At 41.6% G+C, this 15,748-nt stretch overlaps 1 protein-coding gene across 1 annotated transcript in view; it reads left to right on the top strand.

The window, feature by feature from the left end:
* Positions 1–15,748, top strand: part of srbd1 (S1 RNA binding domain 1) — a 43,801-nt gene that overhangs the window by 9,075 nt on the left and 18,978 nt on the right. Inside the window, exons 11-15 of the mRNA XM_069538934.1 lie at positions 526–633; positions 926–1,083; positions 1,956–2,046; positions 2,152–2,259; positions 13,550–13,641. Coding sequence (XP_069395035.1) covers positions 526–633; positions 926–1,083; positions 1,956–2,046; positions 2,152–2,259; positions 13,550–13,641 — 557 coding nt within the window. The remainder of the gene's footprint in view (positions 1–525; positions 634–925; positions 1,084–1,955; positions 2,047–2,151; positions 2,260–13,549; positions 13,642–15,748) is intronic.

Raw genomic sequence — 15,748 nt, 5'->3', positions numbered from 1 at the left:
TGAATAGATATTTGTTATTAAAGGACTCAAGCAGTGAATTAGCACTTGATTGGTGCTGAAATATTGACTATTAAATTGCTTTTTCACCATGACAAATATAAAAGCTCCTCACTTTAATACGATCCACTCATTGGTCAAGGTTTGGAATTGATGTTTTTTAGAGGAGAGTTTACCTTGAAAGATAATTGAGTTGAATGAAAAAAGAAAGCAGAAACTCAAAGAATTTGTATGGATTTGTGTTTTATTTTCACAAGTACAGTTTATAGAAGCATAGCTTTAAAGCCCTCTCCACAGTCTGTATTGCCGCACCATTTGCTTGAATTTAATTTAGACAGGAAATGAGACATTTTTAACAGCATATTATATGTTTTGAGTTTGTAAAACACAAAATGAAAAATGTTTGTGAGTGAATCAGAACTTTCCTGACATATGTCATCTGTCAACTTCTCATCACATCTACTTATCACGATTGTATAGACAAAAAAAATTACCTCTCTATTTTTTTTCTCTGCTACTTAAATACAGGTGGAGGCCGAAGACATTTGCGAAACAGGAGCATCATGCAATCATCAGGAATGCAGTAGAGGACTCTTATAAAAGGCTCATTCTGCCTTTCCTCACTAGGAGTTACAGGTACTTAAAGAGTACTTGTGTGTTTGCTTTCAGGGCTTTTCTTTATTACATAACCACTTATTCATTTACACTGAGTCCCTATTAGTCCCCTTTCCCCCTCATCTCTCACCTCTTCTTTCTTCTCCGTAAATTAATTTCCACTTTCAGTCTTTGTTTCTTTTTACCCTCACCATACAACCAACATCTCCACATTCCTCTTCACTCTCTGCTTTCCTTTTGTTGATATGCACTACTTTCCCTGTCTTTCTATGTCCCAACCTTTTTCTCTTTCTCGTTCATTCCCTCTCATCAGGACTAAGCTGACAGTTGCAGCAGAGAAGGAATCAATTGCTATGTTTGTGCGGAACCTCCGCCAGCGGCTGCTTGTTTCTCCAGTCAGGGGTTGTATCGTATTGGGGGTGGACCCTGGCTTTAGACACGGCTCTAAGCTGGCTATTCTCTCCCCTACTAGTAAGTAAACTCAAGAGTGTACTGGTTTTTATGGTTAGTATTCACTGGGGTCAATAGGTGGGTATGTAGGTAGGTTGCCAGGTAGATTCCCTTTGTCATTGCACAGAGCACAAGATTATTTTCAGCAGTGCATTCACATATAACACAGAAAAGGAAAAAAAAAGAATTCACTAATGGAAAAGAGATATTCTGTTATTTTACATATGTAAATCAGTAATTAAGTATTTTTTCCAAAATAATTTCATGTAACCAGGCACCACTAGACTGGCTATTCCCACTGAGGTGTGTTTATGTGCATGTCATAAAATAGATACCACTTGGCGTGACCTAGGTGGGTGGATTATGTGTGTGCACGTGTGTTTTTTTTTTTTTTGTATGTCCACTGTACTTCACTGTAGGTCTCAGCATGTCTCTCAGTGGGTGTGGCCTCACACTGTGCAGGGGTAGATCCCACCCTCTGGGTGACTGATTGTGTGGCCACAAGTCACGCTGACACACTTACAACAGACAGACACCAGCATATTACTGTATATATATATCACGTGCCAGGCTGAGCATGCTATGGTCGCAGGTTTGGGCCCAAGCCTACATGACTTCCTGTCAGAGCTTTCCCTTCAGATCTATACTTACTCTAAGGAAGCAGGGAACTGGCAGGGAATGGACTTCCTGTGGAGGATTAGGCAGTGCAGATGTGGAAATCATAAATTATTTTATTCATTTACAGCATTTCTGCCTCATATGACATCATTCAGTGGAAAGTCATTAGCCGACAGTATGGAGTTAATTCTATTTAGCCTCCCCTTGTAATACTTTGCCAGCAACATTGTGTTTTCTCCCTCTCTCCCCGTTTGTCTTCATCTCTCCGCTATCAGGTCAGATTCTCCATACCGATGTAGTATACCTGCATAGCTCAAACCAGCCAAAAGAAGCAGAAAAACTGCGCTACCTCATGACCAAATACAGGTATTGGTGTTTAATTTAAGTGAACCATGACACTAAACAAATCTTAAACCCTTGTGGTGATTCCTTTCTTACTCCTCATTGTCTCTATCGTCTTGTCCATACCAGTTGTACCAAGGTTGTCATTGGTAATGGGACAGCGTGTCGTGAGACTGAGTCCTTCTTTGCTGACCTCATCTCCAGGCGCTACTTTCACCCCCTGGACGTGTCCTACTGGTAAGGTCTTCCACCCACTGCATGCTAAAGCAGGTCCTAGTTACCCTGGACCCTGTATAGAGAACGGTGGTGTCAAAAATGGATAAATGAACTCTACTGTGAACCTCACTGCTCTATTGCATATTCTGATATTCATGTATAATTATTTAATAATCCACAGTACATACGTTTATTTTAGTAAAATAAACTGCATTTAATAGTTTTCATTGTTTGCAAAAGCCTCAATCTGGGAGAGAGGTACGCAACACCGGGGCGACTCTGGGATGAAGATGGATGTCAGTCAGATCAGGAATGATGGGGAGAAATTATATTATGGCGTTGGTATAAAAAAAAAACTACAGAAAGTTGAGGGTGTGGAAAGGAAAGAGAGGGTGAGGAATGTGAAAGGGCAAAGAACAGAGTAGGAAAACGTGTGGGAGCGAGACAGCGGGACACAGATGGTGAGGAAGACAAATTGGAATGTGTCCCTCAAGCGAATATTGTCTATGAAAGCCATCTGGACTTTGTTTCACTTTGGTCCAATTGAAGGTTGGCGGTGCACGTTGTGTCTGTGAACAGGCCAGTCTTCACTTCAGAATACAACGGCACAGAACCTCGATCCAAGCATAATAACCACTGGCTTCTCGTTGCTCCGTCTCCTTCTCCCTCTGCTGAGTTCCATGTGTGTTTGTTGACTTGAGGTTTGCACTGGGACCACAGCCTAGAATGATTCTGAGCTTTGCTTGAATGTGTGTGTATTTAAGAGTTTTCTCAGTATTTCTGAGTTCATGCACACATGCACACTCCAGAGGTCATACCTCGGCTTTAATAGCCCATGCTTTTTCTCTAAAGTTCCATTTCTGTCTATTTGCTAAAGCTGAAACAGTCAAAGTGATGGGTTTATTAAGTTAACTTCCACTTAATTATTTTTGTGAAAGACATTTTCTCTTGGGAGCAGACTCGAGCACCTTCAAAGCAGCAACATTTCACATCTTGATATAATGTCTCTCTTGTTGAGTCTTTTGGTGTTCATGCGTTTCAAAACACGTAAGACTGTTGGGACTTCTGGTTTGATGTGTTACTGGTTGAATGTCTTCTGTCACCTGATATGATTAGCCATATTTCTGCTGCTCGAAACACATGTATAAATGCTCTGCTGTCGCTTAAGCAGGGTTTGTAGAATAAAAGCTTTTGCTTGAACTATAGAAGCCATAGAAATATGGTTGTTGTTAACCAGATGAAACCACTCTGGAGTTTTCCGGTCATATGTCTCACTTTGATTTCTTCTAACTGTGCCTGGTGAACTCTTAGAAACCTAGATGTTAAAGCTAAAACTGTGTTTGTCTTTTTCTTTTTCTTTCCATGTTTATTTCTGTCTGAACTCATCACCTCGCTGTCCTCGCTCTCCTTACTTTATTGCTACTATCGTCATTCCCATCATCTGTCCTCTTCATGTAATTCCTTTATCATATTGCAAGCAATTAAATGTCCTTTTGAAATGAATGACTAGCAAATCCACATAATGCCAGTCTACTCTCATTCTTCCCTCTGAGATGTGGTCCTCCACATTTTTATGTCCTTGAAATATAAGACTCTGGGGTATGGAGCCACTTTACACTTAAGTGTTACACACAGTATGAGCTACATGTGATACCTGGGTGGAGTTAACCGCAAAATTGCCCAACAAAATGTAAAATCTTCAGCTCCAAGTGTCTGATTATTAGTAATATGAGTTTATTTTCTTTAATTTGGAGTCCTTCAAGGTACCTGGATGAACGTTGACCTTGGCCTCTGATATTCCAATTTTGACCAAAATATCCCTTGATGGATGAGGAAGGGAGGTCAGCGGAAGATGACTGACCTCACAGAGTGATGGTTGTTAGTAACTGTGAGGGTCTCTCTCCCCCACTGGCTGACCCACAGCTGACCCTGACCTGCCATTAGTGAAACCTCATTACCACAGCAACAAGCGTGATGGCTATGACAGAGAATAGCCATGTTGCATCAGGAACAGCAAGGGGTCTTAGTGCGTGCTGTGACTGTCCCCAATATAATTAATTGACCCAGTTTCTAGAACACTTTGTGACGTGGTGGACGTTCTATACGTTCCTTTGTTGACCTTATAGCCAAGTTGCTTCAAACTGTTTTTGATCGACACGTATAGGAAGTCTTTCAGGCATCCCATTCATAGACAGGCTCACGCAGCAGAACATACAGCAACCCTGCACTACACAGACAACACTAGAGCCTCACTGATATATTGCTTGGGGATAAAAATTGGCCAATTTGTAACTAAGTTTATGGTTTAACTGTAAAAATCATTTTTTTTGTCATAAGCATTTGATAATGACATCCTTGGAATCATTGTTAACTTTTTAGCTCCCTTATATTAGCATTGGCCTCCAAACATCAATAAAGGCTCTAGACAAAACTGTTCTGAAGCCAACACTGTCTTTTATAAAATCGCTCACAAAATCCCAGCTCCACCTTTACCATCTGTATTTCTTTGGATTCCCGTGTCTTTTTTTTCCTAAACGTTCTTTGTCATCCTCAGCCACTAAAAGCAGCTGTGCACTTGTAGATGTATTTTGGCTCAAAGGCAAAAATCCAGAAAATGTTGTCAAAATGAGAGAGAGGGAGAGAGAGGGGGGGGATTGTGTTTCATTTTCATTATATTTGACCAAACGGAAGAGCAGGTTTGATTTTTAACATCATTACCTTGTGGGGATCAGCCAGTAAAATGTTATACTACCAGTGTTGAAAGCGTTTTTTTTAATATATATATATAATTTTGGCAGAAGTACTGTTAGAGGTATTATATGACTGTGGTTTTTTTATGACTATGTGTACCTATACCAGCACATGTGTCTGTAGAGCCAATTAAACCTCTCCTCTCCTCTGCAGCTTGACAGTGCATTAGTTCATTTAAGACCTCAGCCTCATTTGCACCGTCTGCTTCCTGTCTCCCTATGTGAGCCTTCATTGTGTCACCACCCCCACCCTACTCCACCCTTTCTTCTCTACCCGCCTGTCTCTCTCTCTCCGTCCTTCTGCCTCAGTGCTCAGCTGGAATGACAGCCAGAAATGGCAGCCTGCGGGACGTGTGTGCATGTGTGTGTGTGTGTGTACACTCATTGTACTCAGTGAGTCACCTCTTCCATAATTTGTAAGGTGTGTTCTTTTTTAAAGACAGCCAAACAAGGGCACATCTATGTAGTATCATGCAGATGGAGGCATAGGTGTGAATCTGTGTGAAATTCTGGTCAGTTTAATGTTCCGTCAAGTTATTTATCTAAATCTCTCTCATGCATGAATAACAGCAATATGTGTTGTAGCTGGCTCCCTCCACCATTCAGTGTAATCTTGTATCTTTTCCATAATCCTGCTAACAAGCAAACAAATATAGAGGAAACATAACCTTCTTGTGGGAGGTGATACAGATCTCTGTATTAGACTCCTGAGTCTAACTAGTGTAACCTCAGCATTATGCGTGTCTCCTTTTCAACTGCATCTCGTGCATGTAACCTTTATTTTTGTCTGAGGAGAAAAAAATCCCCAGATACAACTTGTGTTAGATTTATAACAAAGTGAGTTACATGATTAAGCCTGAACAACGCCTTTATCACTGACCTGCATCCTGCAGGACATTTTACAGCATGAGGCTTTATTTAGCTGACAAGGTTTTTCTGCGCCTGTGGTGCCCCCCACTGAATGCACACCAGGTTATCTGCCACACAGCTGCGTCCCAATAATTTAAAGACCTGCTGCTGGACGTCACTTTCTGACATATTGATTCAAAAAAAAGAAAAGAAAAGAAAAACAATGTTGCTGAATTAATTACATTATTTTGTAGATGGTTTAAACCTGTAAGTATGCACTGTATAGCTGTGTGTGAGGTAGGTGTGCAAATATGTGTGTTTCATGGCCTGGTTATTGTCATTAACACCTGCTCATGGCTAGAACTCCTACTTGTGTGTTTTTTTTTTGTGGCACTTGACAGATCAGTACAGCACGACCGAGTCTGTCTTTGCACTGACTGGTAGCATGTGTGTTTTGTCAAAGCCCATAAGAGTGCTTGGCACGGGCTCGACAGGTGTGTGTGTGTGTGTGTGTGTGTGTGTGTTTCAGTGGTGCGTGTGCTTCAGTGGTGTGTTTTGCTTGGTGACGTGCAGCAGTTAGTTACCGCAGTCAGCTTTTTCCCCGCTGATTGGCGGGGATCACACACACACACACGCGCACAAAACCATCTCCCTGCTGGCATATCACTTTCAGCGGCTGATTTATTACTAGTATTAAACACTGGTATTTAACTAAGCAGACACAAACTCATGCACACCTTATTTCTTGATTAAAATAAAAACACTTAAACTCAGACAAAACCACAAAAAGGTGTGTGATTGAGTGTTACTGTCATCATGTCTTAATTTTCACTTCACATCGATTCTTTTTTTTTTTTTTTTGCATCTGGTTGCTTCAGGCTGTTAAACAAGACTTAAACTCTATTTGCCTTCACAATGCTGTGATTTAACTGTAATTTATGTGAATATTAATGCATGTGTTTTGGTCTGTGTACATGAAGAGTGACAAGTTGACAGCGGTTGGCTGATGTTAATGAAAACAGAGGGCGAGAATATGTGGGGTAAGGTTAGGGAGATCTTTGGGCAATGGTGATGATACATACACACAGACACACACACACACACACACACACACACACACACACACACACACACACACACACACACACACACACACACACAGTGACCACAGCTAAAGGCGACCAAAAAACGAAATCCAATTTCTTGACCACTTGCGCCTTCGCTCCTCAAGGCAACGAGATGACCGACCCCGTTACTCTTTCTCATAAACAAACAAACACATCCTTCAGGGCTCTTTAAGTCCCCAGCCTTTAATTAATTATTTGATAAATTACAGGTAATTAATTAAGTTTAGAATTGACTATAAAATCTTTATGCTTTATGATTACCCCAGCTACAACCTCTTTTTCGAAATCTGTGTGTATGTGTGTTTCTTTGGCAAGATTGCACAAAAATAACTGAATGATTGCCAAGAAACTTGGTGGAGTGATGCAGCATGGCTCAGGGAAGGATTTATTACATTTTGCAGTGGATGCAGTAATATTTTTTCACTTACTCTAACTTTGCAGGACGGGGTTGTGTTTTTCAACATTTTCACAGAATTTCTAGAGAATAATTAATGAATATTGTTGTGAAGAAACTACTTATGCAATCTGATGACAGTCAGTAGTTAAAGATGCTGTGTGCTTGCTTTGTTTCGGCGTGTTCCCTTCGTGCAGGTCTATCATTGCCTGATGTTGTACTGACAAAAGTAGTTGGCCATCTCTCTTTCCACTGGTAGTCATCATTCTCTCCTTGACTGGTTCATACTTGAAGTTGTCCCAGGGCAGTGCAAGCCGTTTCAGCAGGAAACATATTCAAATAGCCAACAGTGTACATCTGCACTGACACAAAGACAATCTCACAATAAGTCCTTGACCGTCTTGCCCTCTAGCCCTCTCCTGTTGGGATGAGATCATTATTACTGGCTAGCTGATGGACCTGGAGGACAGTGGTGTAGACTGTATTCATGGCTGTGCGTGGTCGCGGGTGTGTGTATCCCCTGTCATGTCCTGTGTCCAGGCACGCTTCCAGGGCCAGGCCGAGTGAGTGATGAACATACAGTGGCAGGACCAGCGATGACTTAGTGAGATCCAGGCACTCACTGAAGGTTTGAAGGTTGGAGAGAAGGAGGTGCAGAGGGACAAATGGATTTGGAGACATGCAAAAGGCCTTGGCATGGGTCTGTCTTCTTTTCCAAAGTAAAACATGTACCCATTGGTGCATTAAAAGGAGGTTGTGTATTTTACTTAATGCAGGATGCATAAAGGTTATTTAATACTTATAGACATAATGTTATTCAAAGGCATAAATAAGGCATAATTGCAATAGCAGAACATTTCAAAAATGTAAATACTTCAGAAATTTAAATATATTTATAAAATATTTGTATTATATCATAGAGCAGCTATAAAAAGTATGAATGTATATAGTTTAACCCTGACCCTTGAATCGGAAGAGGATATACACAAATAAATGATTGATGGATGAATGTCTGTAGTTGTCTCAAAGCTAAGGCTTCACCTTTTGTGATTAAAATATGGTGAGAGTAAGATAAAAAATTATTTATTGTCATTGTCCAAGTACTGGAAAGTTATTTTGCTCAAATCAAATTGTGACTGTTAAAAGATTTACAAGGAAATACACAAGTATAAGAAAATAGGCAACTATATTAAAAAACACATCAAATCCTTAAAGTCTTTATCACAGAGAAACAACATTTATGTGGAGGCTGAAACCTCAAATAGTTGAATTGTAAAATTTAGCTCAATATTTCAAACCCCAAATTTGCCCCTAAGGATTTAAAACTGTACAACATTTAACACCTTCTGTCCTTGGACCATCAAATGTTTTTTAAATGTTTTTTTTAACAAAAAGTATATTCCTGTTTGTTTGTGTTGCTCCTCGTGGGAGGGCAGTGTCAGGCTGAGGACCTTTGGCATTCGCAGGTGGTGTACAGTGAATATCTGCCAGCCTTGTCCATATCACCCACGCCTACCTCTCCCCTCCCACCATGCCTCAGTGGTGGTCAGCCTCTGACTGTCCCTTCTTCTTCCCCTCCTTCTACCATGCCATCCTCCCCAAGGCCTCCACTGTTCCCAGTGATGGTCCTGCGTGTGACAAGCATGTGTGATGAGTCTGTGTGACATGCCATGTGTGTATTTGGGATTTTTGGGGAGTGTGAGTGCGCTTGTGTGTATATGTGTATGCATTTGTGCGTGACACAAGCGCCGGGCCTTCCCTACTACCAGATTGACATGAGTGTCTGTGAGGCTTTGCTCTTTTCAGACGTGCCTCACACTGGCAGTTGGAGTTTATGTGTGTGTGTGATTGTTTGTGTGTGTGTGTGTGTGTGTGTGCCTGCCTGCCTTCTAGCGCCTTGCTGGAGACTGACGGCCCCTGACACCTGCCATTTGGACGCTTTTCTCTGTGAAAAATGTCATCGTCTTCAGACCCGACGTGCATGTGTGTGTGACTGTGTGTGTGTCTGTGAGAGAAAGAGAGAGATGGTGCGTCCCTCAATTTGTTTCCCTGAGGTCAAGCTTTGCAGCTGACTGAACAATGGACCCAAGCTGTTTGAGCAGCCGGGACAGAGGAACTTGTGTGTTTGTTTGTGTGTGTGTTATTAAAAATATATTTTGGGCTGGTAATAGGTGACATCACAGCTCATTCTAAGGCAATGAAATGAGGCAATGTAGTTAAATACAGACTGAGTTATGGTCACAGAAAATGTCAGATGGAGCCATTACACTATAAATGTGTGTGTGTGTGTAATACTCAGGTTTATAACTTGAAAGCTATCTAGATAGCAAGTTTTCAATTCCCACTGCCCTCCTCCATGACTTCATGGTACTGCAGTCTACCTGTGGATAATATGTTTCATGTGATGCCATATTTGTTTTATATATCTTAGCTGACAACCTGTTAAGAATATTGCAGTTCAGTTTAGTAGATCATCAATTCTACAAAAAAAAAAGAAAGCAAAGCAACTGCTTTCTTCAGGTTTTGTATATTCAGGTAGTCTATATGTTTTATATTGAATATATGGATACATATAACGGTACGTCTTATCTTACCTTGGGTATCAGAGATTTTTTATGGAACCGCTCTCGTTGGTTTGGTTTCTGATGTCAGGTGGTAGTGACGATATTTCTCGTACCTCAGATTTAGGCTTTCTCCATTGTATCAGTGAAATGAAACTGGAAAAGCTAAAAAAAAAAAAAAAAAAAAAATTATTGTGGTATCCTTCAGTGTTTTTTTCAAAAACAAGAAATCTGCTGTGCGATGGTTCTTCGAGACAAACTGACACGTTGGAGCAATTTTACTTTGTCTGGTTCTCGTAACTCCGTAGGCAGCAACACATTTTCCTTCTGAACAGGGTTTCAGCTCCTTGGCTATTAACTCAATGACCACAAACTTTGCCTGCATAACATTGTTTCTGTCAGAATGTGGTCTTGTGAAAGCTGCTTGTTGGACACAACAAACTCTGCCAAAGAGCAGTGACTTTATCCAAGTAGCTTTGTCCTTGCAACTCGTCCAGTTCAGCAGCATGTTTCCAGATGTCATGCAGTTTGAGATTGGCCTTTTTCATCACTACGACCACATCCCTGCAGGCGCCACACACTTTTTACTTATTTGCACTGGAATCAACCTGAATTTTTAAATTTACAGTCAGGTAATTTTCTTGGTGGTGCTTTAATTTCAAATGATATGATTTATTCTGGACACTTTCAAGATCCTTTTTGAGCCACATATTCACATTCTGTCAAACCAAACATTGCTTCGTTGTATGCTGCTTTGTCACAGCACTGTTACAGTACGGATGTGAACTTCTGTGAAAAGTCACATTGATGCCTTTCTTAACTTTGGCTTTCAAATTATCAGGCATTGATTTGCAGCCCAGTGCCATTGACATATTCATATAAAATAGTTTTCTTTTTTGGCCCTGCTCTCTCTGTTTAACTCTTTCCCTCCTCCCCCGCTCCCCTCCACCTTTTGTCCTCTGTATCAGATTAGTTGGTGATATTATTGCCCCTCTTCTTTTCTGACTGATCTGATGAGCTGTTTTAATTTAGATGAGAGATGTGTGTGCCAGAAGGCTATAATGAGGTATCAAAGTGTGTATCCATCTCTTCCGATGTTATGTGTCTTGAGGGGCAGCGGGGGGGCCAGTCATGGTGTGTGTGTTCGTGTGTCAGGCCCAAGGGTGTGTCTCAGAGACGACCAGCAGGGGAACAGATAGGGTAGCCCGTTTTTGACTTTGCCCCAGGATGGGACAGGGCTAAAGGCAGGCCGGTGTGTTTTTGTGTGTGTTTATTACTAGCGCAAAAGAGTGTGTGAATAAATGATGATCTTGGGACCATAATTTCATCGCTTTACATTAAGAGCCGACCACTGACTTTTCGTGTGTGAAAATGAGTGTGTGTGTGTCCGCACGTTGACCGTCCACCCACTTTAGCCAGAGAGCTGCGGAGCTGACAACCTTCTGTTAGCTGCCAGGACGATGCCCTCACTATGGCGACAGCCACGGACGCTGTGGCAACGAGAGCTCAGAGCTGTATCCATGACAGTGCTGTTACCCAGCTGCCCCAGCGGCAGCCTTAATTAAGTTAGACATGATAGGGGCTGGTGGGCCTCTCTTTCTTTTCATTCCCTATTCTACTTCATTTTTGCCTGTCCCATTTCTCCTTTTCTTCCTCTCTTTGTCACTGTTTCTGTTTCTTGAACAACTTGCTGGGATGCTGCCACTGTTTCACTTGACCTCCATTGTGCTTGAGTCTCTGAATGAAGGCAGAGAGGGAGGTTTTCTCTCCGAGCGAACTAACTGAAGGCCGAGTCCATTGGTGCATACGCTGAAGAAAGAGAGCTGCATGAGATCGGAGTAGAGGGGACTTTTTTGAACAACATTCCTGTGTATATCTTCTATGTGTGTGCCTGTGCCTCTGTGTGTGCGTGCTTGTATGTGCGATGGACTGTGTGTGTGTCAGGGTAATGACCAGCTCCGTGTTGACCTCTTTGAAGGTCATGTGCCAGTGCTAGTTAGTGGCGTCACCATGGCGATATGTCAGCTGTCAGAGCGATGGATAAGGAGCTGACAAAAAGAACAGTGGGGTGGAGGAAGGGATGAATGCAGAGGATGGGAAAGAGGGAGCGAGGACAAGTTCATTTAAATGTGATTCTCATCAGAAGGCCTCTGCCACTCCTCATTAACAAGATACTTATAATTGGCAAGGTTGTTCTGGCAAGGTCCAGGCCTCTGGGACTGTGTGTGTGTGCACACACACACAACAGAGGCTCTCACTCTGAATTTTGCACACAGGGGAGGTGCTGACCCCCTCATCATATTGGTCAGCCCTGAGGAAAAAGCCCCCCTTTCTTCCACCAGTCCGCCCTCTCTCTCTCTCTCTCTCTCTCCATTCAGCCGAGAGAGCAGAAGGACTAAACAATACGACAGCTCCGTCGTCGGCAGCATTAGTGCGGGTATCACTGGCTTTGTTGTACCACCATCCTGTCTGTGTTGTGATGGACGATAAGCGGCCTACTTTTAACTGAATACATTAACAAACCAATGTTGCCATGCAGAATTATTTTAAATGTCCAGATCAACGTTATCAACACTGAAATTGCCACATAAACCTGAATAATGGTTGCCATAAAGCAATACATCTTTTAAGTATCTTTAAACAAAGTTCATTAATCATTTTGTGTAATTATGAAGGGGCTTTTAATTTATTTCTTCTTGCTCTGTCGAACTTTTCTTTTTTCCACCTCACTGTACAGACAACACGTTTCAAGTTTCTGTTTTTACCCACCTGAATGCTGAATCTTGCTCTATCTTTTGATATTTCAGAAACAATCAGTGTCTTAATCTTGATTCATTTTTTTTAGATCCTGCGAATTGTTTCAGTTCTTGTCCAGTGACTGATGAGTATCAGGCAGTTGCAGCTGTCTGCAGAAACAACACAGCACGCACTGTGGAGACAGACCGATCAAATCTTTGCCTTTCACACTTGCTTCTCTTCACAGGTTGATGCTGTTGCCTGATACTCTGAATCTGCATGTTTTCGGGCAATCTGACAGTGAGAAATTGAGAGTGAATATAGAGTAATATATATATAAAAATCTAGTTTGGGATGTTATTTGTCTTCAGGTCTACACAAGAATGAAGAAAAGCACATTATTATCTCGAGTCTCAATAATAGCAGTACCCCCCAATGACCTCTAGATGGCAAGAGTGTCACATAAAATGCAAGTGCACTGCAGAGGCGTCCTCCCTCTATGTCCTGTACTTAATCTCTCTCTCACACACACACGGATACATTTGGATTCTGATTATTTAATTGTCAACGTGAAAAAGGTGCATTGCAAAATTATCTAAACTAAAACTCTATTATCTCATTCACTAATCCATCTATTCTGAGTCTGAATGTGTTTACCATTCATATTTGCGCTCCAAGCCAGTTGCATCTTTTCATGACTTGTCACTGTTTTTTTTTTGTCTCCCTTCACCTCCCAGATTTTTTCCCTATGCACCCATGTCTTCATCACTTTCTCCCCCACTGACCACCCTGGTTCTTATTTCCCATTTGTAGAAAAGGGCTCGTCATCTGTCGTCTTCAGCGTTTTCTTCGTCTCACTGGTTTAATTATTTGTCCTTCCTTTTCTTTCCATAGTATAACCAATGAGGCGGGAGCATCCATCTATAGTGTGAGTCCTGAGGCAGTCAAAGAGATGCCAGACCTGGACCCCAACCTTAGGAGTGCAGGTACGCTTGCAAAGAAGAATTGGATTTAGAGATACTTTGTTGATCCGCGGGGGGAAATGGGGTTTTGATACATTCACTCCAGCCAAGAAATATATACATACCAAGACAATAACAATAAAAAGAAATGTAAGAGTATAAAATGCTTGTAAGAAATATGTGCATTGTTGTACAATATGTAAACATACACTAAATACAATAATTCAGTTTAAACAACAGCAAATAACTGGAGACAGGCTGACTTTTCGTGTGAGGGTGATTCAACATTTTATTTGATATTTTTGTCTATGGCAAAGTTACTAGTGTTGTAGAGGGAACTATGTGTAGGGTTACAACTAACAGTCATTTTAATGTAATTACCAAACAGCCACTTATTTCTGTCTGTCAGATGTTATCTTGAGTCCAAGGAGAGCTATTCAACTACATTCAGCTATATTGTTTTCTACAACTTGCAATCAAAAAGCCCCAGGCCATTAACTTGTATTTTGTTCGGCTAATTGCTTAACCGACTTAACTGTTTTACATCTAATAGTTTAATTATCTAGTTACTCTCGTCTCAAAGTAGACACACCCTGTTCTTTTAGATTTGTCACTTAAACTCATGTACTGTAAGAATCAGAGTTTGAAAAGCAAAAGATTCTACACAATACGGGTCTCTGTTAAATTCCTGTTGGATTTTTGGGCCAAGTAAAAAAAAAAAAAAAAAAAAAGGAATAATACTGAAATCAACATTATTTTGTAAAGGTGAGCAGCCTTAAATAAATTAAGTAGTCAGTTTCCATTTTATTAGTTTATTTCCAACCTGTTACAGGCAAAATACTGTATTTTCACAATATCAGTGAAACTCTGCTGTTTCCTTGTGTCTCCCGTCCTCCCCCTTTTTCTCTCACTTGCCACTTCTCCCCTCACCCTCTCCCCACACTACATCGCTAAAAAACATAGCAGAACAAAAAAAGAATCACTCAGAGTTTTGGAGAACAAATGTTTCCAGCAGACTTCCTCTATAAAAGCCATAAATCACATGAGGCCGGATTATTCCTCACTAGTTTCCTGTGGTCAGCAGCACAGAGAGCCATGAAAAGCCATATTTATACCTCTTATGAAAGCCACGAGAAAACTACAGACTAATGACTTTGCATGGGTATTAAGAGCCAGGATGCTGCTGTTACGGATTTGAATGTTGTGACGGTGTTTGTGTGCATCTCTTTTGCCTTTGTGGACGTTTGAGTGTTTCTGACTCTGTCTACACAAGTTGCCATTCAACACTGTAAGCATGGAACTAGGAAATCTAGGGACACCTGGTGGCTACAGGTAGCATTTCCTCACCTCTGCCTCACCACAGCACTGCACGTCACCTTCTTCCCGTTGTTCAAAGCGATGCCTCCTTCCTCCATTACTGATTTCTTCATTGTTCATGCAGGGCTGTATATGGTTCATAAACTTTCAATAAGCGCTGAGGAGTTATACTCCGGCTCTGCTCAGCGACAGAGGGAGGGATTCTCAGACGGAATAGATGGAAAGAGTGCTGGAGAGTTTTGGTGGTGCATTGAGTAAGGCCAGGGTTGAAACTCCATCCCTGTCTAAATATTATCTCAGGCAGCCGCCTCGCACCGCAGCCAGAGGAGAGAGAGGAGAGGAAAGCCATTGATTCCAGACATGCTCCCTTACTCTATCACATCCCATCCTCCTTATTCTCTTTGTCTGTCGGTTCCGCCTCGGAGATCCAAGCCTGACATGTTTCATGCGTCGTGCTACAGTGTCCACCACTGACACAAAATGTAGACTTATAAAACATACGTACGGCCCGTCACAGAAAGGATGGCGGAAAGAATATATTCCTACATTGCAAATAATGGCAATAACACACCCACAGCTGCATATCCTTTGTCTGTTACAGGGATTTGAGAACAGTTGTTAGGTTATGTTGTTCTCCCCCCTCACTGTGTGTGTGTGTGCCTGTGTGTGTGTTAAGGGCTGATGTCATGTATTATGGTGTGTGTGTGTGTGTGTGAGAGAGAGAGTCGGGTTGTTTGTAATTTTTCTCCTTGTCGTTGGACCCAGCCAGCATATTCATGGAAAAGACATTTGGCTTCATGTGCAGCAGCAGGCT

This window comes from Paralichthys olivaceus, chromosome 14 (assembly GCF_024713975.1).
Source record: "Paralichthys olivaceus isolate ysfri-2021 chromosome 14, ASM2471397v2, whole genome shotgun sequence".
NCBI classification, from domain to species: Eukaryota; Metazoa; Chordata; class Actinopteri; order Pleuronectiformes; family Paralichthyidae; genus Paralichthys; species Paralichthys olivaceus.
The sequence above is the reverse complement of the archived record's forward strand: the minus strand, read 5'-3'. Positions and strand labels throughout refer to the sequence as shown.